The following is a 26,759-nucleotide window of genomic DNA, read 5'->3' on the forward strand; positions in this document are numbered from 1 at the left end:
GCCACACCAGTGCGGCAATTTGCTGGACACCACCTCGGTACCATCCGGATCTCGGCCCGTTGTGCTGCCTTCGGCCTATTCGCACATCGGTCCGCTACTGACGCCGCCTCACGTGCCAACGGATTTTCTACGCTTTTTGTAGCCCTATGTCGCATAACAGGTCATGTGACTTGTTTATAAAACTTTTCATTGGTTCATTTTACTTTTGGTTTCCTAAAGATGGAAGGCTTGGTCATATGACCTAAAAATAACACTTTTCATTGGTTTAGAACATTTTTTTTTCCCAAACGATGAAAGCCCCACCTTGTTTCTGGATCATTCAGACTGAAGCTGGCGTCAGCATGAGAGCACCACCATCTCGTGGCTCCGTCGTGGTCATTCCGCGAGCAATCATGGCAGCCGCTCCCCACCGGAAGCCTGCGGGAGTCGGGGGCCCCCAAGACTTTTATACAATCTTCACGGCTGAGCGGACGCTTTTCGAGAATGGAGCCCAAGCCCTAGCAGGCAAGCGTCCGAGTTCCAAAGTGTCCCAGGGCCATTTCAGTGGACCAGGCCTAAAACCGAGGAGCTGTCCGCCATTTTAAGAGCCATGTGGCAGCCGCCTATCGCTGCACTGCAAGAGTGGGAGCAACTCAACAACATGGTGAGCGAGACGCTGTGGCCGCAAGAGCGAGCGCAACTCAGCTAGATGGCCGCCACCTGGGGAGGCCCGTTCACGCCGGCTCCCCCACGCCCCCCCCCGAGCCGCCGCACGCCAATTTTCGGAGCAGCATTGTAGGATACCAAAACCAGTGCGGCAGTTTACTGGACATCACCTGGGTGCCTGTCGTACATGTTGTGTCAGCCATGTGACACTGGACACAAACCGCTACTGACGAGGCCTCCCCCCGCACCACCCGGGACGCCCCACGCTGTTTTTCTGTGCTGCATTGTAGGATCCCTAAACCAGTGCGGCACCCAGGCGACATCACCTGGGTGCCGTCCAGAACTCTGCACGTTGTGCTGCCTTGGGACTATTCGCACAACAGACCGCTACTGACGAGGCCTCCCCCCGCCCCACCCGGGACGCCCCACGCCAATTTTCGGAGCAGCATTGTAGGATCCCTAAACCAGTGCGGCACCCAGGCGACATCACCTGGGTGCCGTCCAGAACTCTGCACGTTGTGCTGCCTTGGGACTATTCGCACAAAAGACAGCTTCTAACCATTGTTGCTTTTTGTGTTGAGAAATGTTTAAATGTTTTTAGTTTTTGTTCCGTTTGTTAAAGTTAGTAGTTAATAAAGTTTTATAACCTTACTTTGTTGGAGTGTTATCTATTTTTTTAAAAACGGGTGAATGGGGCCTTGAATCGGGTTATTGTCATGTGTGGGCTTTGGAAGTGTGCTGCTGCAGGATCGGACATTTCAAACTCAAATGCACGTTCTTTTTCTTACCTTTCCGAAGCATGGAGCGCAATAGCAGGCAGAGAAAGGGTGATGCACGTGTTGAACACTACCTGACCTGGCAAGTTGCTGGCAGTGCCCCCCCGCCCGCTCCTGAAAGAGGGCACACACACACCGCCGCCCCGAGTACTTCACAAATCTTTAAAAGACCATGCGCTTGTTCATGAGGCTTAAATGGTTTATCACCTCTTCTAGAACCCCTGCATCGACCCTCTGACGTTTCATGGAAAAATTACCATGTAACACAATACCAAGCCCTGTCAGCTGAAACCCCCAAGGAATCGTGGGGCATATTATCAAGGGGGTTTATCTCCGCTTTTTTGGCTTTAAAAACCATGAAAGCGGAGATAAAATTATTTCCCTATTATCAAGCTGTCGCTAACACCAGTTAGTGACAGCTAAAAGGAGATAGCGACCATCTTGGGCCCCGCTTTGCATGTCAGTGATACTTATCACTAATGACATGCAAAGTGGCGTGCCAAGATGTTAGCGACTGGAAACAGTCCCTAACATCGCTACCTTCTATTACCAACTTTTGGAGATATTCACGCTAAGCGCGAATATCTCCAAAATCTAACACCTGCCCTGAGCAGTTCTTAGCCATGTTATCCAATGGGAGGTGGATAACATGGCTAAGAGCATTAGGTCGATAATACATGAATATCGCTGACTTTTCTGCGATAATAGCAAGGTTTATCTGCGATAAAAATCGCCGATGTGCGGCGATAATGTTTGTCTCTAAACAAGTTAGAGACAAAAATTATCGCTAGTTGTTCGTAATATGCCCCCGGGTTTTTGCTTGCAGAAATCGGGAGGCAGGAGACTAGCACTGAAATCAGTACTCACACGCCTGAATCAGGAGGATTGGCATGTCTGAATTCTCTACAGCTGGGGCCATAAACTACATCCGCAGGGTTAGGTGATAGCCTGGAACCAGCCTGGCATCTAAAATGGCTGCCGTGCACGACAAAATTGTGGCATTCGAAAAAAGGCAAGATGGCGCAGCCGCTGGAAGAGATGTATCAACATATATCAGCCTCCTCAGCCACCCTCAGGAAACATAGGGGATTAGGATATGTCTCCCGCACCCCCTTATACCTAGTACTTTAATTAACGAAGCACAAAATGGCGAATTCCCGTTTCGCTACCAGTTTGCGGCCCAGTTCGCGGCCCGTGAAGCGCTTCTACCGTGAAAAATCATTTTTTTTTTATTTTCCCCACGGGACCCTTTAATAACCCCAACAACATTCCTAGGGGGTCAAGAGGGGGATACCTTGCCCCCTTTCATTAAATTCCCCCTTAGTTTTTCACCTTTTCTTCTCTCTCGATCCTACCGAGAGACAAGATGGCGGCCGCTCCGGACTGTCACGCAGCAAAAAAAAAAAAAAAGCTCACGCACAGCCGCTGGAAGAGATGTATCAACATATATCAGCCTCCTCACCCACCCTCAGGAAACATAGGGGATTAGGATACGTCTCCCGCACCCACTTATAACTAGTAATTTAATTTACGAAGCACAAAATGGTGAATTCCCGTTTCGCTACCAGTTCGCGGCCGCGCTTCTACCGTGAAAAATCATTTTTTTTTTATTTTACCCACGGGACCCTTTAATAACCCCAACAACATTCCTAGGGGGTCAAGAGGGGGATACCTTGCCCCCTTTCATTAAATTCCCCCTTCGTTTTCCACCTCTTCTTCTCTCTCGATCCTACCGAGAGACAAGATGGCGTCCGCTCCGGACTGTTTAGAATGTTGACAGACACCGGAGAGCCAATCAGCTTTCTGCGCGCAAAGTTCCGATAAGCGAAAAGTAAGCGGACCGGATCGCTGCCCAGAGCGCTGTTACAGATATATATCTTGGTTTGAACGTTAATTTCTCAAAAACTACTGGAGCACATATATTGAGACCTAGCAAAGGCACATCGGGCTAACAGTCCCTACAATTTTGCCAAGTTTCGTGCAAATCCATTCAGCCGTTCGAGCTAAAAGTGAGTCCAACCGCCCTATGGAAAAATGAATGGGAAAAACGCGTTTTGGGACCCCCCTTTTTTCTCAGCCCCCCCTTGACGAAACCCCACCAAATTTTCAGGGGCTGCTCAGAAACAAAATGTGCCATTTTCCTGAAAATTTCAGCCGATTCCGTCCACAAACGCCAAAGTTATTAGACATAGAATTTTCAAAAGTCCCATAGGGAAAAAATTCTAACTATATATACCTACTGGCGATAGCCAGTAGGTAATATATATATATATATATATATATATATATATATATATATGGGATAAAGTACCCCCTGCCGAACATTATAATGATATTGCAGGTCACTCGTGAGCAAGCGGCGAAGGCTGCGAAACGCGTTGGGTGTTGTTGCCGAATAAAATCACTTGAAAAGCAAAATTGGGCCTCGACTTTCTGTTTTACGAAGGAAAGAGACAGCGTTTTCTTGGATATATATATATATATATATATATATATATATATATATATATATGGGATAAAGTACCCCCTGCCGAACATTATAATGATATTGCAAGTCACTGAGGAATTTCATGACCATATAGAGCAATAAGGCTGAAGACTGAGTTCCTTTACAAGTTATGAAACTCTGAGGTGACTAGCAATATACTTATGTACAGCAGGGATACTTTATCCCTTATAATACATGGTCACAATACCCCCCTGCCATACTTTATTAGGATATTGCAGGTCATCGAGAAGTTACATAACCATATAGAACGAGACCGAAGTCGGAGTTCCTTTATAAGATTATGGAAGTTCGATTTAACCACAAAATCCTTATATACGCCAGGGAGTACTGTATCCCATATAATACATGGTCTCACCGGGAAACATCCTTTACAACGTAACTGGTACAACGCGATACCGGTACGACGCAGCTTTAACAACGAAAGTCGTTACAACGACTTTCACTGGAGGGCGCTCTAGGATTGGGGATAGTTTAATTCACTATCCAACACCCTCCCTACTATCCACGGGGACTGGTGTTGGAATAGTAAATTAAACTATTCACTATCAGCACCCCCCAACGCAAGTCGTTGTAACGACTTGCATTGTTAAAACTGCGTCGTAAAGGGACACGTTGTAACGGTACGCGTTGTACCGTCATACATCCGGTCTCACCATCACCTTTCACACAAACCACATAAAACCTTGGTGTCTATCTCTTTCATATGAGAGAGCGAGCATGTTTACACACATGAAGAATAATTAAAAACTCTAGTGCAAGATTAAGCAACTCAAAAACCTGGTATTTGTTGCAAACTGGTATTAGAAACAGTTCAATAGAACTCATTAAAAGAAAAAAAATGTGATGAAACATGGTGAAATATTCTCACTTTTCTCTATCTAAGTAGTGCAAAAAATAAACATGTTCCCTCTGCTTGTTGTATGCTAAACAATAGAGCAGAAAAAAAAGAAAACAATGGAGCAGAATAAAAGCATTGTTCTGTTTTTCGTTGCTTTAAACACCTGCTTCAATTATGCTCTGTGACCTGACCTGCCTTCGCCTCCGCTGCTGGATCTGGCAGCAGCCATTGTGAAGTCAGAAGTCCACTGAATTAACTTATAACAGTCAAGTTCCCCAGTCTTTCCTTTATAATCAGCGATTGAGTGTGTCACACTTTGCCAATTATAAAGAAATTAGAGGCTGCTGTTTATACAGAGATTACAGAATACCATGTTTTAAAAAGAAATTAGAGACTGCTTTTATAAAGGGATTGCAGAATCAGATATATTATTTTTTTGATTAAAAACCAAAAGTCTTGGCTAATGACAGAACTAAAGATCATCTCTGGGACAAGGGGCGGAACACTAATACTTACGGGTATGCAGTATTCCACCATCGGGTGATGGAGCTTGTGACCTTTTGCTGTGCGGCCAGAAAAGAAGCAGCTCTGACAGACATCATAGTTAAAATGCTTCAAGCTGCGGTACCTGAGGAAATGCAAAACGGAGACCGTCAAGACTTTCTGCCTTGGACAGGAACTTTACAACTGTTTTTTACATTGTTTGAAAGACTTGATAAAAATACATAATCCGCTTGCAATCGTTTTATTAGCAGGCTACATAGAACTGATAACCAAAGTTGCAATCTAGAAAGTGACAAATTATTCACATTTACGACAAAGACCTTAACCTGTTTTTCTGTTGTTTGAATGACCATGAAAATACCTGCTTTTAAGACTGTGGAGTCTGAGGCCGGGTGTTTGCCGGTGTTAGGCTCGGCACTTAATTCTGAGCACCGGCACTTATTTAAAATAATCCACAACATGGCTGTGCATATCAGTTTACCATTCAAATATACATCTAAAACAATTCTCGTGCATCCTGGCCATTCTCACAGCTTTGAGTGTCGTGGAATGGTTTAAAGTGTCACATCTGTAGATAGCATTCGTACTGGCACTTGGCCTCCTGAGCAATACTGTGGACCCTACCGTACTGTATATAATAAGGGGTTGAGTCACAACACCATTTATAAGTATTGGAAATAGTACAACAGGAGTATTATGCATGCACTTTTACATGATGTGTGAATCTGCTGAAAAACATGCAACTGCCCATTAGTAAAAGTGTTAAGAGGGCAGTCCTTTCTATTTGCAGTAACCGTATATCGAAATTTAGGAACAGTTCTATTTCAAATGTCATGTGGCCAATTCAGAGGTGTCTAAGAGTATGTAAAAGAGTACTACAGCAGAACTACTTTCCGTACATCAAAATGCCTTTGCGAATAAACCCCCAAGGGACCAGATTTGTGCTAATACTCAAGTTTGACAGGGCCTTGGGTGTATCTCTGTTCTCTTGACTAAAGCACTGGCTTTCACAATTTCCCACAAGCTTTGTCACTGTGGTGGAACGCTGTGTGTGTAGTTTTATGTTAGGCTGAAACAATTATCAGACCCCCAATCCTTGCCAGTCACACATTTCCAAGCAGGTTCAGCCTCTTGCAAGCACTGGACTCTCCCACTGCTTGGTATTCACTCTACACTGGCTGGACAATACAGAGAACAGAAAAAAAGTATGTACCAACTACAGGGGCGTTTTCCATCAGTGAGCTATAAGTGACAGTATACACAATAAGAGTGAACGCTCAAATTATCTGTGACATCTCTCGGATTACATGTCCTCATCATAAGTGAAACGGAAACCCCTGGTTTCATGCCCGAATTGGAATTACGAAATGTACAAAAGAATAGCCCTGACTTCTTTCTGCATTCAGATCTGCCCAGCACTGAGGGGAAACATGCGTGAAAATGGTGCACAGACATCGATTTCTGCAGTTATTTTCCATCCCATAGAATAAAACTCGGAATAATACACTAAAATTGTTGTACAAAATGACCTTGCCACGTGCTATTGTTAATCTAAGGTGCAGTATTTCTGCAGCCATTTTGTCGCTACATTTGTAATACGGGTCCCACTAAGAAAACATTTCTGGTAGATGAATACCCATGTATGATGCTGGGTTATATATTGGGTCCACGATCCCGTCTCTGAGAAGACCTCACAGACAAGCACAATAAATGTGAAAAGAGCTGCGGTGGGGACAGTCCTTCAAACCACAGAGCTGCAGCTTTTTGATAAGTACTGCAGGGGACAATACTTTTTATTTCTCGGTGCGTCATAGCAGTTATTAGGTGACAGAACGGTCACATTTTGTAAAATATCAATGTACAACAAGGTGTGGCTGCAGACAGAAGGCAAAACAGTGATGTCACACTGATTGCGGCACTGACACAACAACAACAAAACCGAGGGGAAAAGGGAACACTTAAAGGGAGAAAAAGAGGGCCTGAAGCAAGTCTGACCTTCAAGGAAAAACATCACCTGACATGAATAAAATTAAACGACTGCAAAGCACATTGTACATTTACAGTACTAGCTTTGTGCACAAAAGGAAGCACAATTAATCGTCATTAGTGAGAACACGTCCAGCACTAAGGAGATGATCAAGAAAACATGCGGCAGTGTTGAACAGAAACTCTTCCTACCAAGGAGGCCACACACTAAGGAAGCCGTGGAGTAAAAATCATACGGTCCTACTGCTCCTAAAGTTAATCTTTACTTTCCCAGACACGATCTGGTGGAGCTCTTTGTTTCAAGATACTGGATGTTTTTATGTATGTATGTGGCATTTGTATAGTGCGAACCTAGCAAAAAAGGCAGCCGAGCGGTGAAAAGGCTCATGGGCCAGCCTTCAGTCAACGAGTGATAGGAAGTCAGTTGAGTTTTCGGAGCAGAAGTTTAACGTTACCGCACTGTGATGTAGTGCACTTTAAAGTGGTGAATTTTCAACTCTTTCCTAAATTGATGTTGAAGTGGCCCTTATGGATACAGGGAGTTTGTCCCAGATCCCGAATGCATACACGGAAAATGACGGCTGCCTTGTTTTTTTCATTTATGTCACTTTCTTTGTTTCCAGTCTGATGGTGTCCTGGCTGCAGGTGCGCTGAGAGCCACCAGAGATGGTGAACTTGTCTGCAATATAACTGTGGTGCTGGACATGATGCCTTTGAGAATGATGTCGTTGGTTTTGAAGATGGTGCAGGCTGGCAGGCAGAGTCAATGGAGTTCCATCTGGATGGGTGTGATATGATCATATTTAACCAGGCCCTGGATGAGACTGGGTGTGAGTGTTTGATTGATTCAGATGCTCCGTCCATCACCACCCCCTTTTGTACCGCTTTTGGCCGCCATAAGTGTGGCAGGGTATGCTCAGACGTGAGTCTCTTGCTCACTTTGCCACTGGATTCAAGCAAGCCGGGCTGAAGACGGCTGGAATGCCAGAAACCGCTCCTCGGAAGCTTGTTTCCGGTCCAGGGAAGACATGGCTTGGCAGTTCGGGCTGGACTGTTCCCATGAGGCACAGGGTCAGACTGATTTGCATATAGCCATGTCTGAACTGGGGTGGCAGAGTGGGCTAAAGAACAGTGATGGATTAAACCCAGATCTTTTGACTGGGTGTGAGTGTTTGATTGATTCAGATGCTCCGTCCATCACCACCCCCTTTTGTACCGCTGGATGAGACGTGCGGCGGTATGTAGGATGCACGTAAGGAGGGACCAGGGTAGACTGTGGGAGGCCATGTAGCAGAGCATTAACATCAGCCATAATTTGTGGTGTTTACTTTCCTGCACTAAAAGATCCCAATTCAATGCCACCTCTGGAGCCATGTCTTGATATACCTTCAGTGTTATGATACTGAATGAAACTCTTAAAATCAGGAGGCACTAATTGGCAGGTTTTTCCCCATCCAAAAAATATATGTTTCAAATCCAGCTTAGTCAAATGTGGGGCCAAGACTTTGTTTTCGAAGTAAAACCATTGCAATGGGCGATAATATCTCTATGGACAATTATATGCATGTGGATGAAAAGTCTCACAGACGTTATACAACACAGACTGAAAAGTGTCTGCAGAAAATTGCATATTTACTATTGACACTATTACCCAGAAACAAAAAATGTGAACCACAAATGCACCACAACTTGTCTAGATGGACAGAAAGGAACAGTTACTTAAAAAAAAGAAAAAATGCAGGACAAAACAAAAGAAAATTGGCTGAGAAAGAAAAATATTAAACAGTACACAAAGAGTTCCTTATTAAAACATTCACTGGTATGTTCAGAGTGAGTCAGCCAATTTGAAGCCTCTGAATGAAGTGCATAACTACTGTTATAAACGAAACGCTTTTCTGACACTTACATGAATTAACCTGGCATTATAATCGGTAACACAATACTCCAATCAGTACTGTCAGTAGTTCCCTTAGAACAAAACTACTAGTAGGTCTGCGACTTTCAAGAGATGGTAGCACATTTTACCCATCCTTTGCCAACTTCACCATCAGCTTGAGAAGACTAGAAATATTTTTAAATCTCTAATGTTGATAGGCACAGCACTTTAGGTTAAGAAGCCCCTGCAGACACCCTTCCCACACAGGCTCAGGTGAGTCACTGTATCTCCCTTGCGCATGTTTCTCCCTAGTGCAATCGATCGCCATTTTTACAAGAATGATTGAGGTGATGTCGCTCTAACACCTTAGGTCTATTTCCATGCACTTGAAATATCCTGTTAGGTTACAGGTGTATCTGGGAGGGTATCCTGGCGCTGGAAGCTGGTTTAGTGTGAACTTATCCCAGGACCAAGAATTAGGTGAGGAGCCAAGTCTTCAATTTTTTTTTTGCGAAATTCAAGAATTGAGGAGGCAGATCTGATGTGCAGGTCCAGGTCTTTTCCGGCTTTGGAAGCGAGAAAGGAGACGGAGGAGCCGCCAGATCTGGTTCTCGTTATGAGGGGGATCTGTGGGATTTAAATCCGGCAGAGCGGAGGTGTTTGGTAGGTTTGTGGAAGTTTATACGATTAGTGAAGTAGCTGGGACTGATGTTGTGCAAGGCTTTAAATGTGATAGAGTGTCATGATATTTTGAAAATTGTAGGGGTGCATCATAATCAAGGATAGTCCACACCTGTATATATTCTTGTGTTGTAGTAAAAGATCATCATTAGAAATGTGGGGTAATAACGAAATGTGTAAGTGTAATGATAGAAAATTAGTTTGTGCCAATCGAAAAGGTAAAATGACATTTAAATGTGATTATGTAATCCTCGATATTCATTGCAAATGCTTAATGAAGTAGTTCACAAGTAATGTAATGCACTAGATTTAAACGTGCACCATATTAAAGTTGCACATGTAGGAACGATTAATTATGCTTTCACGTGACGGAATGTAGTGCTTGCAGATGCAATCCTTATTAATATGTGTAATTCATGGTGTGTAAAGGCCTAGATCAAAGTTCATGTTTTGCTCTGAAAGGCCTATCCGTATTTCTTATGTTAGCTGGATTTTGTAGCCCTACAGTATACTTTCCTTGGTAAGGCTCTCATTTAGAGGCAGTCAGCGAAATTCATGCGCGTGCAAGGTTGTTCTGTTCTCTTGCTTCTGTTGCAGGTGCAAGGACCCTGTTCTCGTTAGTTAGACTGACGCCTTTTGTTTTAAGTGTTAGGTATGGAGGAGACCTGCAACATAGTATATTGGAATTAAGATAATTGGGAGTGTGCTGAAGGAGCCTGAGACGCAAGGACACACCAGCCGTTCCTGGACTGAGTACAAGTTTTGCTGGAAAATTACCTACGGGATGTGCCTGGCCAGAGGAGGTGTTTCAGGGGCATGTTCAATTAAGAGTTCATTTTGTATTAGGGACAGTGCCCCAGGGAAAGAGTTAGCAGAAAGCCTTTAGGAGGGTAGAAGGGATCGACTTTTAGAAGGAAGACTTAGCTTTGGCTACTGCCCCTTTCAATGTGAGTGTACTTCTTAGGAATTCTTCACAAGCTGACACCTTTTCTTTTTTCTCACTTGGTGTTTCCGGTGGCGCTAGTGAGCAACTGCAACCAGCGAAGCCGCAAGCCGCAACCGCAGGTGTGGACGAAACCGTGGACGAAACCGTGAGTAGCCGTGAGGTGCCGCGAGGAGCCGTGAGGAGCTGCGGAGCCCAAGCAGGGGCGGGACAGCAGGGCTGAACTGCGGCAGCAGCCCCCGGGCACCCGGCAATCAGCATCCATCGAGTGCAGCACCGGCGGCGGTCACTAGCGGCGGCAGGAGAGGTGAGCAAGAGGTGAAGGCGGAGGTGGGAGAGAGGAGAGAGCGCGGCCCTACGGCCCCGGCCCCCGCCTCGCCTCACCTCGTCTTGCCGTGTATCGCATTGCCCGCATTGCCCTGCGCCAGTGCCTGTGGTGAGCGTTTGTCAAACTGCCATCAAAGCCAATAGGTCACTGCTAGCTTTGATGCGCAAGAATCTGTCAGCAGAGCGAGTTCAGAGGACGTTCGTGGAGTTCAGATCTCGGAGCTTGAGCCAGGCAGCGACACCGGTGAAGCAGAGAAACGCCGGTCGGAGGTGGCCGCCCCCCTCCCTCCCTTCCCTCCCTACAGGCACAGGCCAAAGCTAAGCACAGCTGGAAACAATCCTGGTTGGTGAAAGCGGTTCTGTTTAGAAAGGAGGGCGAATTGACAGGACCAGTAAAACAAACAAACAAACAAAGACAAAACCAACAAACATACAGATATCAAACAAATCAGAAAATACAATTCAATACATTTTTTTTCTCTTTAAAATTGGCAAAAAGACTAAAAACAATAACGACCCTCCCCAAAAAGAAAAAAACTCATAGCTCCGCCCTAAGCAAAAAAAGGAAAAAAAACCTTCGCCACAGCACCAAGTCGCAAGGCGGGTGGGCAACAACCCAACCATGAGGTCTGGAAGAATAAGGGGGATGAGTGTAAAGAGAAAAAATCACCATCTAACCCCAAAAAACCCAAAAAAGAAATGGAGATGGAACCAGAAATAGAAACTGACGTCATAAAGGCGATGGTCATGGAGGACAACAGCATAGCACCAGGTACTACGCAGGAAGGAATGTCACCTACGGAGCCGAGGCAAACAAATAGCAACAAGCAGTACGCGACGGAAGGCGTAACACAGGGCATTACAGCCATCTCCGGATCCGCAAGCTCAAAGTCAACTGTCAGCAAAAAAGCGACTGAGACAGCCCCGCCTGTTACTAACGAAGGCGGCAAGAAGGGCATACCACCTGCACCAAAAAGGCACTATTCATGCCCAAACAGCAGTAAACGGGCATTGATCACCGACTTCCTAAAAGTGGCCACAAAAACTGCGAAAAACAACCAGGAATGCGACGACCATAAACAATTCACACATTTACAAGATACCAGTCCTAGCATTGACACCTTTGACGGCCCAAGTGAAGCCGATACGAATATCCCCCTCGATAAGTGCATCAAGAGTCGCATTAATGAAAAAGCAGAACCTTGGGCGATAGGTCCAGACCTGGATCACGGATCAGAAGGCGAAACCCATGGCCCCCAAATTCTAAAAATCATACCCCTCTCAGAAGGTGGTCACATCCATAAAGTCAACGCCATAGAAGCAGAAATACATCATCAGCCGCTCATCCTAGTATCACAGCCGAAGGGGCAACAACAACTGTTACCAAGCCATAATGGTCTTAACGGTAACAAAGAAGCTATCTCAACACATCAGACAAGCACGGGCCCTCTAAGCCCCTTCGGTACCACACACATGCTGTCGCCGGCCCTACTCACAGACGACCCGGTCAAAGCAATAACCAACAAGCATTATTCACCGGAATCTGTCTATCGAAGTAGTATAAAATCACCGCCCTCAAGGCAACAAGATGACTTATTTCTTAGTCTAAAAAATCTCGAAAATTCTCCCATGATGCCGCAGTCGCAAAATAGGGAGATAGTACACGAAATTCCAGCCTCTCAGGTTTCCTTGCCTCCAGAGTATACACCTTCACCGGTACAGGCAGCCAGCTCACCACCCTCTGCAGTCTGGTCCCACTTGTTAAACACTTTGGACACTATCGGCAAAGCCATGACCTATCACGCAGACAAATTAGATACCCAAGTTGGCCTGTTAAACATTCTACCTATCTACGTACAGGGGGTGGAACAAAAGCTGCAAAACCTAAATGAAATGATAGAGCGGGTGCAGCAAGACCGAGAAACATGCTACCTAACAAACCATTGCCAATGCACGCAAATCATAGACCAACTAGCCGTAGTTCCAAATTTAATGTCCGAACTACTGGGGGTCGTCAGGGACACCTCAGCACAGACTAATCCACCAACAAAGAAATTCAGAGAAACCCAGCAGGAAATGGATCAGGTTTACCCAAGTCCCCCAAAAGAGCACAATGTAAAAGCAGGGGGGCTCAACAGTGCTTTAACACCCGAAAGCACAAAAACATTACAGTTAAAAACCGTTTCTGAAAATGTAGCCGTCTCGATCAGCCCATCAGTTGATCTTTGCAACAACCCACTCGCAAAAGAAGCAATTACTAAAGCTCCACTATCAAAGCGGGAGAGGAAACGACTAAGAAAGTCAAGAAAGGGAAAACAAACAAGACCTGCACCAACCATAATCAGTACCACAACGGAGCAAAATGTTACCCAAAGCGAAGACGATACACCAACAACAAACACAGAGAAAGCAAGCCTGGTGGTCAACACAGCCCCATCTACCAATAAGCCTACCAACACAACAATTCAAAAGCAACCAAAAATGGAACACTCGCAGCCAGCAAACGTATATAGCATATTCAAACCCATAGAAAAGGTAGAGAATCGGCATGTAACATCACAGCCCACTCAAATCCCAACAAAAACTACCAGACGCAACACATTAGTCACATTAGAACCCGTCAAAACCAGCTCAAATGACGTAATTTGGCCTAATGAGGGAGACAGCAAGGATGGGTGCACCGCCGACAAAATATACAGGATTCACAGGGAAAGCAGTGTTCCAACCACTGCAACAAACAATGATATACCTCCTCTAAACACCGCATGCAACACTCAGAATCCTCGCCCGACCACCGCGGGACAACCCTCAGAGGGAAATGAACTTAAAAAAAGCCATCACACAGAGCTGGTCCTTTCCGACAGCAATAACTGTTACTACAAAAAGCTGCATTTCATCCCTCATTTCGAATCGAGGGGAACCCATGACATCCTTAATAGAAGCGTAATACTAAAACTGCTCAAAGCACTCCCGTCCCTGCGTCATATTGAGACGGAGAACCTTGAAAGCGTTGAATTCAGCCCTAATCCCGACCCATCCGGTCGAGAAATCACCATAGTAAGCTTTACTGATAACTCCATCACAGAGCAAATCTGGCAGCAGCAGGTTTTATTTGCCAAATGGGGTATAGAACTAACAAAACCAACGCCCGCCCGCTATCCTACCCCACTTCAACAACTAAAGTCATCAGAGAGCTTGTTGAGAGGTGCGAAAGGCCCAGAACACCACAGCCCAAGAATTGGCAAAGATCAAGACGGGAGGAAAATAACCATAACCTTCGTTCATCCGGAAGCAGGAAAACACATAGGGCAAAGGAAACAGAACCCAGCTGGAACCCGCCAATGCACGGCATGAACAAACCCTTCCAAAGCAAAAATAACAGACCACGGGTGCAACATTTGCTCTTGGAACATAAATGGCCTGAGCTCAAAACTAGAAGATCCGGACTTCATGGAATTTCTCAAAAAACACGATTTAATTCTTCTCCAAGAGACATGGCAAACAAATTCTTCACCAATAGTAGGTTACAAAGAATATCTTAACCCGGCCCAGAAGGACTCGAAATATGGTAGAGCTAAAGGAGGGCTTTCAATCTATGTCTCGACCCACATCTCCTGGCAGGCCACGGAAGTAGATTTAGATACAACATGGATGCTATGCATCAAATTAACAGCCCCGACCATCTGTAGCCTACTAATATTGAATATATACATCCACCCATCATCCAAACAAAAGAGATTGAATATTGACACTCTAGTAGCAACACTGGATACATTAAAACTGTCTCACCCACACTCCAACATAATTTTATCAGGAGATTTCAACATGAAATTACAAAATCTAAGGAAAGATAGTCCAACAGGCCACGTTCCACCTAGCAAACAACGTGACACACATGGTAACAGATGTGCCTCCCTGTTGGAAGAAAGATCATTGGGCGTGTTAAACCGACAAGTGACATCAGAGAGCCACCAAGCATATACCCGAGTAACGCAGAGAACGTGCTCCATCATTGACTACTCATTATCAAACCTAGACCTTCTCCCCCACATCACAAACTTTAAATAAAAGATAGGTCAGAAAGCGATCATCACCCACAAACCTTCACTTTACTCGTAAATATGGCCGACCCTGCAAAAGACAAAGAGATGTCCCAATTCACAAAATGTTACAATTTGAAACGTCTAATTTGGAAAAAGGAAAATATCGGTGACATCATGGCCACATGCATAACCCTTTCGGAGAGTTTTAAAGTCAATCCATCATGCATAAAGGCTTGGGAAATCTTTGCTCAAGACCTAAACAAAGATTTCTCAAAAAATGGCCGCAAACCAGGCAGACCAGAAGGGATAGGGTGGTTCACCACCAGTTTAAGGAAACAAAAAAAACAATTGAATAAACATCTAAGGCATCTGCGAACTCGAGGCCCAGAATCTACTCAGGACATTCTCTCACTAATATCAAAAGCAAGAAAAGACCTCAAAAGAGACTCCAAGGTAGCCAAGAAAGCCTTCAGAGAAGAACTCTGGGCAAAACTCCTCCATGCCAGCAACCAAAAAGACTCTAAGCTCTTCTGGGATATAATCAACCAGCTATCGAACGGCAAGAACAGGCACTTCAACTCTGACGTAATGGAGGACACTTGGAAAGCACACATCGAGCAAACATATAATGACATCCTACCCTCAGGAGCTACAAATCAGGAAATCCCCATTGCAGAAACAGTTGATGATACACCTACAATCGAACTGTCAGAACCACCTCTGCAGATTTCCCAAGATCGGGTCTTTAAAACCATAAAAAATCTAAGGCCTGAAGGAGCCCCAGGACCTAACGGATTGCCTAACGCATTATTCCGGCATGATCCCTTATTCTGGTCTGATATCCTTACTCCATTATTCACACATGCACTATTGTCAGGTACGATCCCAGACTCCTGGAGAGGAAGCATCCTTAATCCTATACATAAATCTGGTCCACGTTCAGATCCTGCCAATTACAGATTGATCGCACTCATCGATGTTGAAGCCAAAATCTACGCCTCCAACCTGCTGGCAGAGTTAGAAGACTGGGTGAGCCACACAAACTTGATGCCAAACACACAAACAGGATTCCGGCCTGGAATGGGCACCCTCACCAACATCTCTGCGGTCACACTCCTTGCCAATCAAGCCATGGCCAAATCCCGCTCCCTCTATGCCTGCTTTATTGACCTTAAAGCAGCATTTGATAAAGTACAGAGGGCAAAGCTATGGGCCAAAATGCAAAGCTTGGGCGCACCAACAAAACTTTTGGAGGCAATTATCAACCTTTACTCGGATACATGGGTCCAAATCAAAAAAGGAGACGGGTGCAGCATAACAAGTAAGATCCAAACTAAAAACGGGCTGAAACAGGGGTGCGTGCTGGCCCCCTGCCTCTTTAACATCTACACCGCCGACCTCGAGAAATACCTTCAACAAGTCCAAACCGACCCCCCAAAACTGGGCAAAATACCAATCACCAGCCTTCAATACGCAGATGATATCGTCCTTCTATCACAAACACAGATAGGCCTTCAACGATCAATGACCCAACTAGGAGCATACACCATTGCATCCCAATTAACAATCAATCGCAAGAAAACTAAGGTGCTGTGCTTCTCAAAACATCATAAAAAAGGGTCAAAAGGCAAATTCATCTGGAACCTGGGTGACAAACCAATAACCCAGGTGGAATCTTACAAATATCTAGGGTTTCAACTTGACCAAAACCTTAACTTCAAACACCAGCTGAATCAAGTGAGAACGAAAGCAAAACAACTTCTCTACGCCTTTAAAACTTTACACAGGAAATTAAAAGGCAGCTCAACAGGCCATGTGTTGAAGGTAATTGCAGCCAAATTTATACCAACCATATCATACGGGTCAGAAATAATGCATACAATAGACGCAGCCGCCCTTAATCAAGCCCAATCAAGCTTTTTCAAGAGGTTGTTCTTAATCCCCCAGCACATTTCTCAAGCCCAGATTCGACTGGAATACGGGCTAAAAAACCAGAAACCAGCCAGACAAGGGGCGGTCATTAAATACTACTGGCGGATGAGGCAAGCAGAAGATAACACATTAGCCCACTCCTGCTGGGAAGAAATCGAAAAGCAAGCAATGTTAAATAATTCCATCGTCACGGTCCTAAAAGGTTCACTCAAGGACTTACACCTCGAAGGGGTATGGCATACAAACACCCCTTTTTCTGGCTTCAAAAAGGCAGTAAACAGCGCAACCAAACACATTTCACAGCTAATGGATAAAACTGCATTCTCAAAGAAAAAACACGCTTGGGCAGTGATTAGTTCTTAACAGTCGCTCATACCACAACCATACTTGTTAGACCATTTTTCACAACATAAAAAACACTATCTGACCATGCTACGACTGGGGTCATTCCCTACGAAGGACCTAACCCCAAAATGGAAACAAGTATGGTCAACAAAAGAATGCCGGCTGTGCGGACAAGGAGAAGAGAGTCTCTTACATCTACTATGCATCTGCCCTACACTACTAGAAATTCGGAAAAGGGTCCTCCGCAAGTTGCTGATAAAAAATCAGCTACGGACATGCAGAGCGGCAGTCATACATTGTCTTGGAGGCCACTCCATTGAACTTTCTTGCAAAGCCATTATGCTTTGGAAAATGGCAGCCAAAGAATTAGACAACAAACAAGAATGAACTGGAGTGGTTCAGTTTAGACCACTTGGACCCTTGTTCATCTCCTGCATTAACACAAATTCTGGGCCCCCGGTGTACAGCACCGCCTCTCTCTGTTCAAAACTTCTTTTAACATGAAAGTTTTACTTAATGTATTTTCTATGGACGATTATTCAGGTCATGACAGCATTGTGTTTTCATTTCTTTTCTGTTAGCTCCTTTTTAACCCTCAACATTTTATCCAATTAAGTAACTTTGTTTCTTTTTTTTTTACATGTTTGTATCATTGAACTTTCTCCACTCTTTTATGATTTTTAACGAGATCAAATAAAAGTATTTTTGACTGACTGACTGACACCTTTTCTTGATCTTGCCTGGGAAATGCTAAGCAGGGATGCCACCTTAGTGATAGTGTAGGGACAGAATAATGGATTTCTTTTACAGCCACTAATGAAGACTAATTTAGAGGTTGGAGCAATTATTGCCTGTTTAGTTTTTTTGGAGTTGCTCATTCTTTTTATGCTTCACCGGATTAGACTGGTGCTTAGGATGAACTTTGTATTAGTGCCATGTATTTCTTCAACCTCGTCATGAGGTGCTTGTATGTTCAGTTGTCTTTAGCTTTCTAATAAAACCCCTAAATTTGAAATCAGAGTACGTGATCTTTTCCTGAGTCTAAATCGGTTGGTCCATATTGTTTAATTGTGATTTTTTTTTCCTCTTCACACTTTTCAACAGGTAACAAAGGTCCAGTCGACCGAGGATTCTTAGAGAGGTAACAATAAGAATCCGGCGTAATCAAATGCATGCATGAGGAGTTGGAAAAGAGCCCATTGGTGTTTAATTTGTAATAAAAAAAGGAAACATAGTACAGAGCCACAAAGTTTTTCTCATGAACCTACTGCTGTTGAGGGCAGATAATGGATTTGCAGAATACCAATGCTTCTTAATCTTGATTTCTCTGTCATGACATTTTCTTTCCTACCCTACACATATTTATTTTTATCTCACTTTTGCGGGTTCTTTTTCATCAATGTTTTCTACCTCTACTCTCCTACTATGGTTAAAACTCTGATGATGAAAAATAAGTCCAAGTCCCAAGTCCCCAAAAAATGAGTACTGGCACAAATGTAGCACTCCTTTTCCCACGAGTAAGTAACCTCCGCATACAGACATTTTGACAGCAGCTTTCAGATGGCATAACTTGTTCCTATTCGTTGCAGGCAATTTTTCTTGAATTTGTGGCAAATGCACTAAATGTTTTGTGAACTCTTTCCCTCTGTTATATTCCAGTAAAACAAAATCATTAAGAGAAAGAATGAGAGGGTACAACTAAAAGGCTTACAAAAAAAACCAAGAAATAGGTTTATTAGTTAAACAAAAATATGAGCAAAGCATACACACAACAATGAAGAACATTCTCGAACAGTGAGAAAGGTCCAGGAATTTCAAAAGCTCCTCTTGAGAATACAATGCCACTAGCAAAGCAAAAATGACCAACTACTTCTCACCAGTGAATGGCTTCAGTTCCCCCTCACCCCACTAGCACTGCCCGAGCTTTTCTTACCGGAAGCCTACGATGGGGCACTCCTTGCAGATGTTGCACTTGGCTTGATGTTTGGCTGTTTCGGCGGCTGCCACGCGGTGCAGAACGGGCAACCAAACCATTGACTGGGGTTCCAAATGCATCCACTCTATGAACTGCTTCACATTGATCTCCGGGTGATTGTTTGCCTATTGGAGAAAAAAAAGTTATTTTATAATTATCTAATGAGCTGTAAACAAGAAACTTCAAAACCTTGTTCTCTAAAGCAGGAACCCGCAGACAAGTAAGTTGTAGGCAGTATGGGGTAGATTCATCAAGCCCAAATCGGCTCGCAAAGGGCCAGACTCTGAGAATCTGGCCCTTTGCGATCGCTATTTTTGCATTTGGGATCATCATCCCAAGTGCAAAAATCGAAATTATAGAAATCACTAAATTGCGATGAATTGCATTTAAGGAATCTCAATTTGAGATTCCTTAAATGCAATTCATGAACCATTTTAAAATTGCGAATTCGCAATCTGGGGCCGCTATTTACAGCGAAGTCTAACTACGTGGTAAATAGAGAAAACTTAGAAAAATGCACTTTAGTGCATTTTTCTAAGTTGTATGTTACACACACACATGTCCTTTGGACATGTGTGTGCGCAACACCAGTGTACATTACCATTTCAGGGGTGCAACAGGGTGTCCTTTGGACACCCTGGCACCCTTGAAATTGCGGCACATTTGCGATAAGCTAATTGCTAATCGCAAATAAGGAATGACTCCCCATTCATTCCTATGGGCCCCATAGGAATGAATGGGAAAGCCATTCCTTATTTGCGATTAGCAATTAGCTAATCGCTAATAAGGAAGCAGTAGAAATCGCTAAACATATTGCGATTTCTACATGAATCCCGTTTTGCGAGTCTTTAATAGCGATTCCTTAAAAATCGCTATTAAGGACTCGCAAAACATGACAATGATGAATCTGGGGGTGTATCTTTAAAATTATCACCTTAGCAGAGCTTCATCACAAATAGAATTACCACTAAATGTGCTAATTATTTTGAGTCCTTCAGTTGATGTGCCCTCTTGCACCTGATTTCCCTTGATCGTACACTGCTCCAATAATGGATGAGCATTGAGAGGATTGAAAAAGCGCAGTTTACTGGGTGAAATAATTTGGTGCCTCGTTGTGTCTCTATCCGTCAAGAAAGTTCTAATGCACCTGTCGGCAAAGAGCAACCCGCATCCATCACTCTTATAGCTGAAATCAGAGCAGGCTGATTTCCAATGGAACATGCTTCCCAGTGCCATCAAGAGCACATCTTTCATTCTCGAGGTCTGACAGCCTGAAAACACTGATGAAGGAGCAAGTGCAGATTACGGAGCACCATCAAGCAAATTGGCCAAGCGCGGGAACGAAAAAGCTAAAGCCATCAGCACTTTGGCAGAGAAGCACACAACTGCAGATGGTGGGCACAAATCTTTGAAGGCACGATCAAAGTTCTGAGCAGAATGAAGGCAGAAGCGGCATACGTACGTGCTGGAAGCAGCTGCGAACACTGGGCTCGATATTACTGCCACCAAATGCCGCTACTTCTCCCAGTTGTCGAGGGACCTGGATGGCGTCATGAAGTAATAGGCCAAGCTGCCTCTGGTCGCACGTTTCGCCTGATCCTGCAACTTCCCTGAAGAGGTCTATAATGGGGAAAATAAAGATTCTTAAAACAAAGCCATTTTGTACAGTCAAATGGGAAGCACTGCTATATTGGATCGTTTAAATACTTTCGTAGGTTCAACTGTTTACTTGGAAAATGTTACACTTGATACTGCAGCCCACTTAGATGGTAAAAACACACACACTTGATCAAGCAATCGTACTTGACTGAAAGAGTAACAGCAAATAGAATATAGCTTTGTGGGCTATTGTGTGTGCTCCTTGGTTGCCAGGGCAACCTTCAGTTTGCAGGAATGAATTCCAAAAGAGATACCTATGTGGGTCATTCTCTGAGAGCAACAAAAACAATGCAGCTGAACTAGATAATATAACACCTGTTATTCACACTGCTAAAAGAACTGCAAGACTGAGTTAGAAGGAGCCGCATATTAGTGCATTGTTTGATTATTATTTTTTTTAATAGTGTTTCTCATTTAATTAGTAAACCACCCAAAGTTCTACTAAAATTGTGCAAGCAATGACGATATCGACTGACACAGATAAAAAGTGCAAACATACCTATTAGACTGCCCTTGGACTTAAATGTAACCAACGTATAGAGTGAGGTACCAACCTAAAACGCATCAATAACAAGGACTCAGACTTAGTAGGAAATCCAGCTTGCATTTTTAGTTACAAGTCAGCCGCAATGGCTTTGTCAATGCTTGTTAGTGTGTAATTGAGAGTCTGATTCTGGTGTGCATGCATGAGTGTGAAAACACACTATGTGGGAATATAAAACTGTATGCGTCTGATTCAAAAAGGGCCTGTGCACTTGTGGTCGTGGTAGTGGTCCTACAGTCTTGGGGAAGTCTCGGCACTCGCGGTGGAGGCCCTGCAGTAGTGTGGGAGTCTCTGACCTTGTGGTAGAGGCTCTGCAGTCATGGGGGAGTCTCTGCACTTGTGGCAGATGCACTGCAGTCTTGGGGGAGTCTCCACACTCATTACAGAGGCCCTGCAGTCGTGGGGGAGTCTCCACACTCATTGCAGAGGCCCTGCAGTCATGGGGGAGTCTCCACACTCATTACAGAGGCCCTGCAGTCGTGGGGGAGTCTCCACACTCATTGCAGAGGCCCTGCAGTCATGGGGGAGTCTCTGCACTTGTGGCAGATGCACTGCAGTCTTGGGGGAGTCTCCACACTCATTACAGAGGCCCTGCAGTCGTGGGGGAGTCTCCACACTCATTGCAGAGGCCCTGCAGTCATGGGGGAGTCTCTGCACTTGTGGCAGATGCACTGCAGTCTTGGGGGAGTCTCCACACTCATTACAGAGGCCCTGCAGTCGTGGGGGAGTCTCCACACTCATTGCAGAGGCCCTGCAGTCATGGGGGAGTCTCTGCACTCGTTGCAGAGGCCCTGTAGTTGTGGGTGAGTGTCTGAACTCGTGATGGAGGTCCTACAGTCGTGAGGGAGTCTCAGAACTCCTGGCAGAGGCCCTGCAGTTGTGGGTGAGTCTCTGCACTCGTGGTGGAGGCCCTGCAGTCAAGGGGGAGTCTCCGCACTTGCGGCGGAGGCCCTGCAGTAGTGGGGGAGTCTCTGAGCTTGTGGCGTAGGCCGTGCAGTTGTGGGGGAGTCTCCACGCTCGGTGCAGAGGCCCTGCGGTCGTGGGTGAGATCTGAAGTCGTGTGTGAGTCTCCGCACTCGTTGCAGAGGTCCTACAGTCAAGGGGGAGTCTCCTCACTTGCGGTGGAGGCCCTGCAGTAGTGGGGGAGTCTCTGAACTTGTGGCGGAGGCCTGCAGTTGTGGGTGAGTCTCTGAACTCGTGGCAGAGATCCTGCAGTCATAGGGGAGTCTCTGCACTCGTGGCAGAGGCCCTGCAGTCGTGGGGGAGACTTGGGACTCGTTGCAGAGGCCCTCCAGTCGTGGGTGAGTCTCTGCACTCGTGGCGGAGGTCCTACATGCGGCGGGGAGTCCCTCCACTCGTTGCAGAGGCCCTGCAGTCGTTGCAGAGGTCCTACAGTCAAGGGGGAGTCTCCGCACTTGCGGCGAAGGTCCCTGCAGTAGTGGGGGAGTCTCTGCACTTGTGGCAGAGGCCCTGCAGTCATGGGGGAGTCTCCCACTCATTACAGAGGCCCTGCAGTCGTGGGGGAGTCTCCACACTCATTGCAGAGGCCCTGCAGTCATGGGGGAGTCTCTGCACTTGTGGCAGATGCACTGCAGTCTTGGGGGAGCCTCCACACTCATTACAGAGGCCCTGCAGTCGTGGGGGAGTCTCCACACTCATTGCAGAGGCCCTGCAGTCATGGGGGAGTCTCTGCACTCGTTGCAGAGGCCCTGTAGTTGTGGGTGAGTGTCTGAACTCGTGATGGAGGTCCTACAGTCGTGAGGGAGTCTCAGAACTCCTGGCAGAGGCCCTGCAGTTGTGGGTGAGTCTCTGCACTCGTGGTGGAGGCCCTGCAGTCAAGGGGGAGTCTCTGCACTCGTGGTGGAGGCCCTGCAGTCAAGGGGGAGTCTCCGCACTTGCGGCGGAGGTCCTGCAGTAGTGGGGGAGTCTCTGAGCTTGTGGCATAGGCCGTGCAGTCGTGGGGGAGTCTCCACGCTCGTTGCAGAGGCCCTGCGGTCGTGGGTGAGCCCTGAAGTCGTGGGTGAGTCTCTGCACTCGTTGCAGAGGTCCTACAGTCAAGGGGGAGTCTCCTCACTTGCGGCGGAGGCCCTGCAGTAGTGGGGGAGTCTCTGAACTTGTGGCGGAGGCCTGCAGTTGTGGGTGAGTCTCTGAACTCGTGGCAGAGATCCTGCAGTCATAGGGGAGTCTCTGCACTCGTGGCAGAGGCCCTGCAGTCATGGGGGAGACTCGGGACTCGTTGCAGAGGCCCTCCAGTCGTGGGTGAGTCTCTGCACTCGTGGCAGAGGTCCTACATGCGGCGGGGAGTCCCTCGACTCGTTGCAGAGGCCCTGCAGTCGTTGCAGAGGTCCTACAGTCAAGGGGGAGTCTCCGCACTTGCGGCGAAGGCCCTGCAGTAGTGGGAGAGTCTCTGAGCTTGTGGCGGAGGTCCTGCAGTTGTGGGGGAGTCTCTGAACTTGTGATGGAGGTCCTGCAGTCATAGGAGAGTCTATGCAATCGTGGCAGAGTCCTGCAGTCGTGGGGGAGTCTCTGAACTTGTGGCAGAGGCCCTGCAGTTGTGGGTGAGTCTCCGAACTCGTGGTAGTTGGGGCGTCTCCGCGCTCATTGCAAAGGCCCTGTAGTCGTGGGTGAGCCCTTAAGTCGTGGGTGAGTCTTCGCGCTCGTTGCGGAGGTCCTACAGTCAAGAGGGAGTCTCCGCACTCGCGGCAGAGGCCCTGCAATAGTGGGGGAGACTCGGGACTCGTTGCAGAGGCCCTCCAGTCGGGGGAGAGTCTCTGCACTCATGGCGGAGGTCCTACAGTTGGCGGGGAGTCTCTTCACTCGCGGCGGAGGCCCTACAGTAGTGAGGGAGTCTTTGAACTTGTGCCGGAGGCCCTACTGTTGTGGAGAGTCTCCGAACTAGTGGCGGAGGCCCTGTAGTCATAGGGGTGTCTCTGCAATCGTGGCAGAGGTCCTGCAGTCGTGGGGGAGTCTCTGAACTTGTGGCAGAGGCCCTGCAGTTGTGGGTGAGTCTCCAAACTCGTGGTGGAGGTCCTGCAGTCGTCGGGGAGTCTCCGCGCTCGTTGCAGAGGCCATGTAGTCGTGGGTGAGCCCTTAAGTCGTGGGTGAATCTCCGCGCTCGTTGCGGAGGTCCTACAGTCAAGGGGGAGCCTCCGCACTTGCGGCGGAGCCCCTGCAATAGTGGGTGAGTCTCTGAACTTGTGGCCGAAGCCTGCAGTTGTGGGTGAGTCTCTGAACTTGTGGCAGAGGTCCTGCAGTCATAGGGGGGTCTCTGCACTCGTGGCAGAGGCCCTGCAGTCATGGGGGAGACTCTGGACTCGTTGCAGAGGCCCTCCAGTCGTGGGTGAGTCTCTGCACTCGTGGCGGAGGTCCTACATGAGGCGGGGAGTCTCTGCACTCGCGGTGCAGGCCCTACAGTAGTGGGGGAGTCTCTGAACTTGTGGCAGAGGCCCTACAGTTGTGGGTGAGTCTCTGAACTCGTGGCAGAGGTCCTGCAGTCATGGGGGATTCTCTCCACTCGTTGCAGAGGCCCTGCAGTTGTGGGTGAGTCTCTGCACTCGTGGCATAGGTCCTACAGTCAGCGGGGAGTCTCTGCAATCGCAGTGCACTCGTTGCAGAGGCCCTGCAGTTGTGGCTGAGACTCTGGACTCGTTGCAGAGGCCCTCCAGTCGTGGGTGTGTCTCTGCACTCGTGGCGGAGGTCCTACAGTCAGCGGGGAGTCTCTGCAATCGCGGAGCAGGCCCTACTGTAGTGGGGGAGTCTCTGAACTTGTGGCGGAGGTCCTACAGTCTTGGGGGAGTCTCTGCACTTGTGGTAGAGGCACTTCAGTTGTGGGCGAGTCTCCGCACTTGTGGTGGAGGCCCTGCCGTCATGGGGGAGTATCTGCACTCATGGCAGAGGCCCTGCAGTCATGGTGGAGTCTCCGTGCTCGTTGCAGAGGCCCTGCAGTCGTGGGTGAGTCTCCGCACTCGTTGCAGAGGTCCTACAGTCAAGGGGGAGTCTCCGCACTCGCGGCAGAGGCCCTGCAGTAGTGGGTGAGTCTCTGAACTCGTGGCGGAGGTCCTGCAGTCATAGGGGAGTCTCTGCACTCGTGGCAGAGACCCTGCAGTCTTGGGGGAGACTCAAGACTCGTTGCAGAGGTCCTCCAGTCGTGGGAGAGTCTCTGCACTAGTGGCGGAGGTCCTACAGTCGGCAGGGAGTCTCTTCACTCGCGGCGGAGGCCCTACAGTTGTGGGTGAGTCTCCGAACTCGTGGCTGAGGCCCTGCACTGGTGGCAGAGGTCCTGCAGTCGTGGGGGAGACTCAGGACTCGTGGCGGAGGCCCTGCAGCCGCGGGGGAGTCTCTGCACTCGGAGAGGAATACCCGCAGTGTGAATTATTTCTACGGTGATTCCACCCAGAGTGAGGAGACTCCCACACAACTCCGGGCCTCTACCACTAGTGTGGAGGCTCTTTGTGAATCAGGTTGTATGTATACATGCAAGAGAGTGAGAGAAAAAGTCTGTGTGCATCACTGAGCAGCTGAATTTTATGTTTTTTGTGTGAGCGTCATTTTGAGTTGGTGTCTGGAAAGCGTCACACAATCTGCAGCGAGGGTCCAGTTACATGAGTTCAAGTCCAGCCGATGAGTCGGTGAATAAGATGGCTGACACTGCTGCACAGCAGTGGTGGGCAAAAGGCAGAAGGTTTTCCAGATCAGAGGACTGCAGCAACACACACACAGCGGTCTCACAGGGTCAGGAGCAGAGTATGCAAGGACCTTACAAGAGTGGGGCAGAGATGACATGGTGGGGGAGGGGTATGAGGAACAGAGGAAAGAAACTGGATCAGGGAGACCACTGCACTGCCAAAAGAATGAGCAGGGGTAGCAGAGACAAAGGACCTATTTATTTATTTATTTATTCAGAGTTTTATATAGCGCGAACAAGATCTTTGCAGATATCAGAGCGCTTCACAGGAGCAGGGGGTGAGGGCAACAAGAGGGTGACTAAACATAATATTGGGTACAGTATAATATTCAATAGCAAGATCGGATAGTAGTCATATGCTATTGGAATAACAATAAACAATCAAATAGACGATAAAATAAGAGCGGTGCAGAGCCTTTGGTGCAGCTACAATAGAGATCAGGAGAGCTAGGCTATAAGGTTGGCTTATACCACTTTCTAAGAGTTACAGGG

At 46.8% G+C, this 26,759-nt stretch overlaps 1 protein-coding gene across 4 annotated transcripts in view; it reads right to left on the reverse strand.

Moving 5' to 3' along the window:
* Positions 1-26,759, reverse strand: part of UTRN (utrophin) — a 1,497,630-nt gene that overhangs the window by 221,288 nt on the left and 1,249,583 nt on the right. For all 4 annotated transcript variants that reach the window (XM_086927281.1, XM_086927282.1, XM_086927283.1 and 1 more), the window contains 3 exons: positions 20,843-21,000; positions 19,339-19,505; positions 5,285-5,396 (listed from right to left, as the gene is read on the reverse strand). In XM_086927281.1, the coding sequence (XP_086783407.1) occupies positions 5,285-5,396; positions 19,339-19,505; positions 20,843-21,000 (437 nt within the window). The remainder of the gene's footprint in view (positions 1-5,284; positions 5,397-19,338; positions 19,506-20,842; positions 21,001-26,759) is intronic.

Source organism: Lissotriton vulgaris, chromosome 6, assembly GCF_964263255.1.
Source record: "Lissotriton vulgaris chromosome 6, aLisVul1.2, whole genome shotgun sequence".
Classification (NCBI taxonomy): Eukaryota; Metazoa; Chordata; class Amphibia; order Caudata; family Salamandridae; genus Lissotriton; species Lissotriton vulgaris.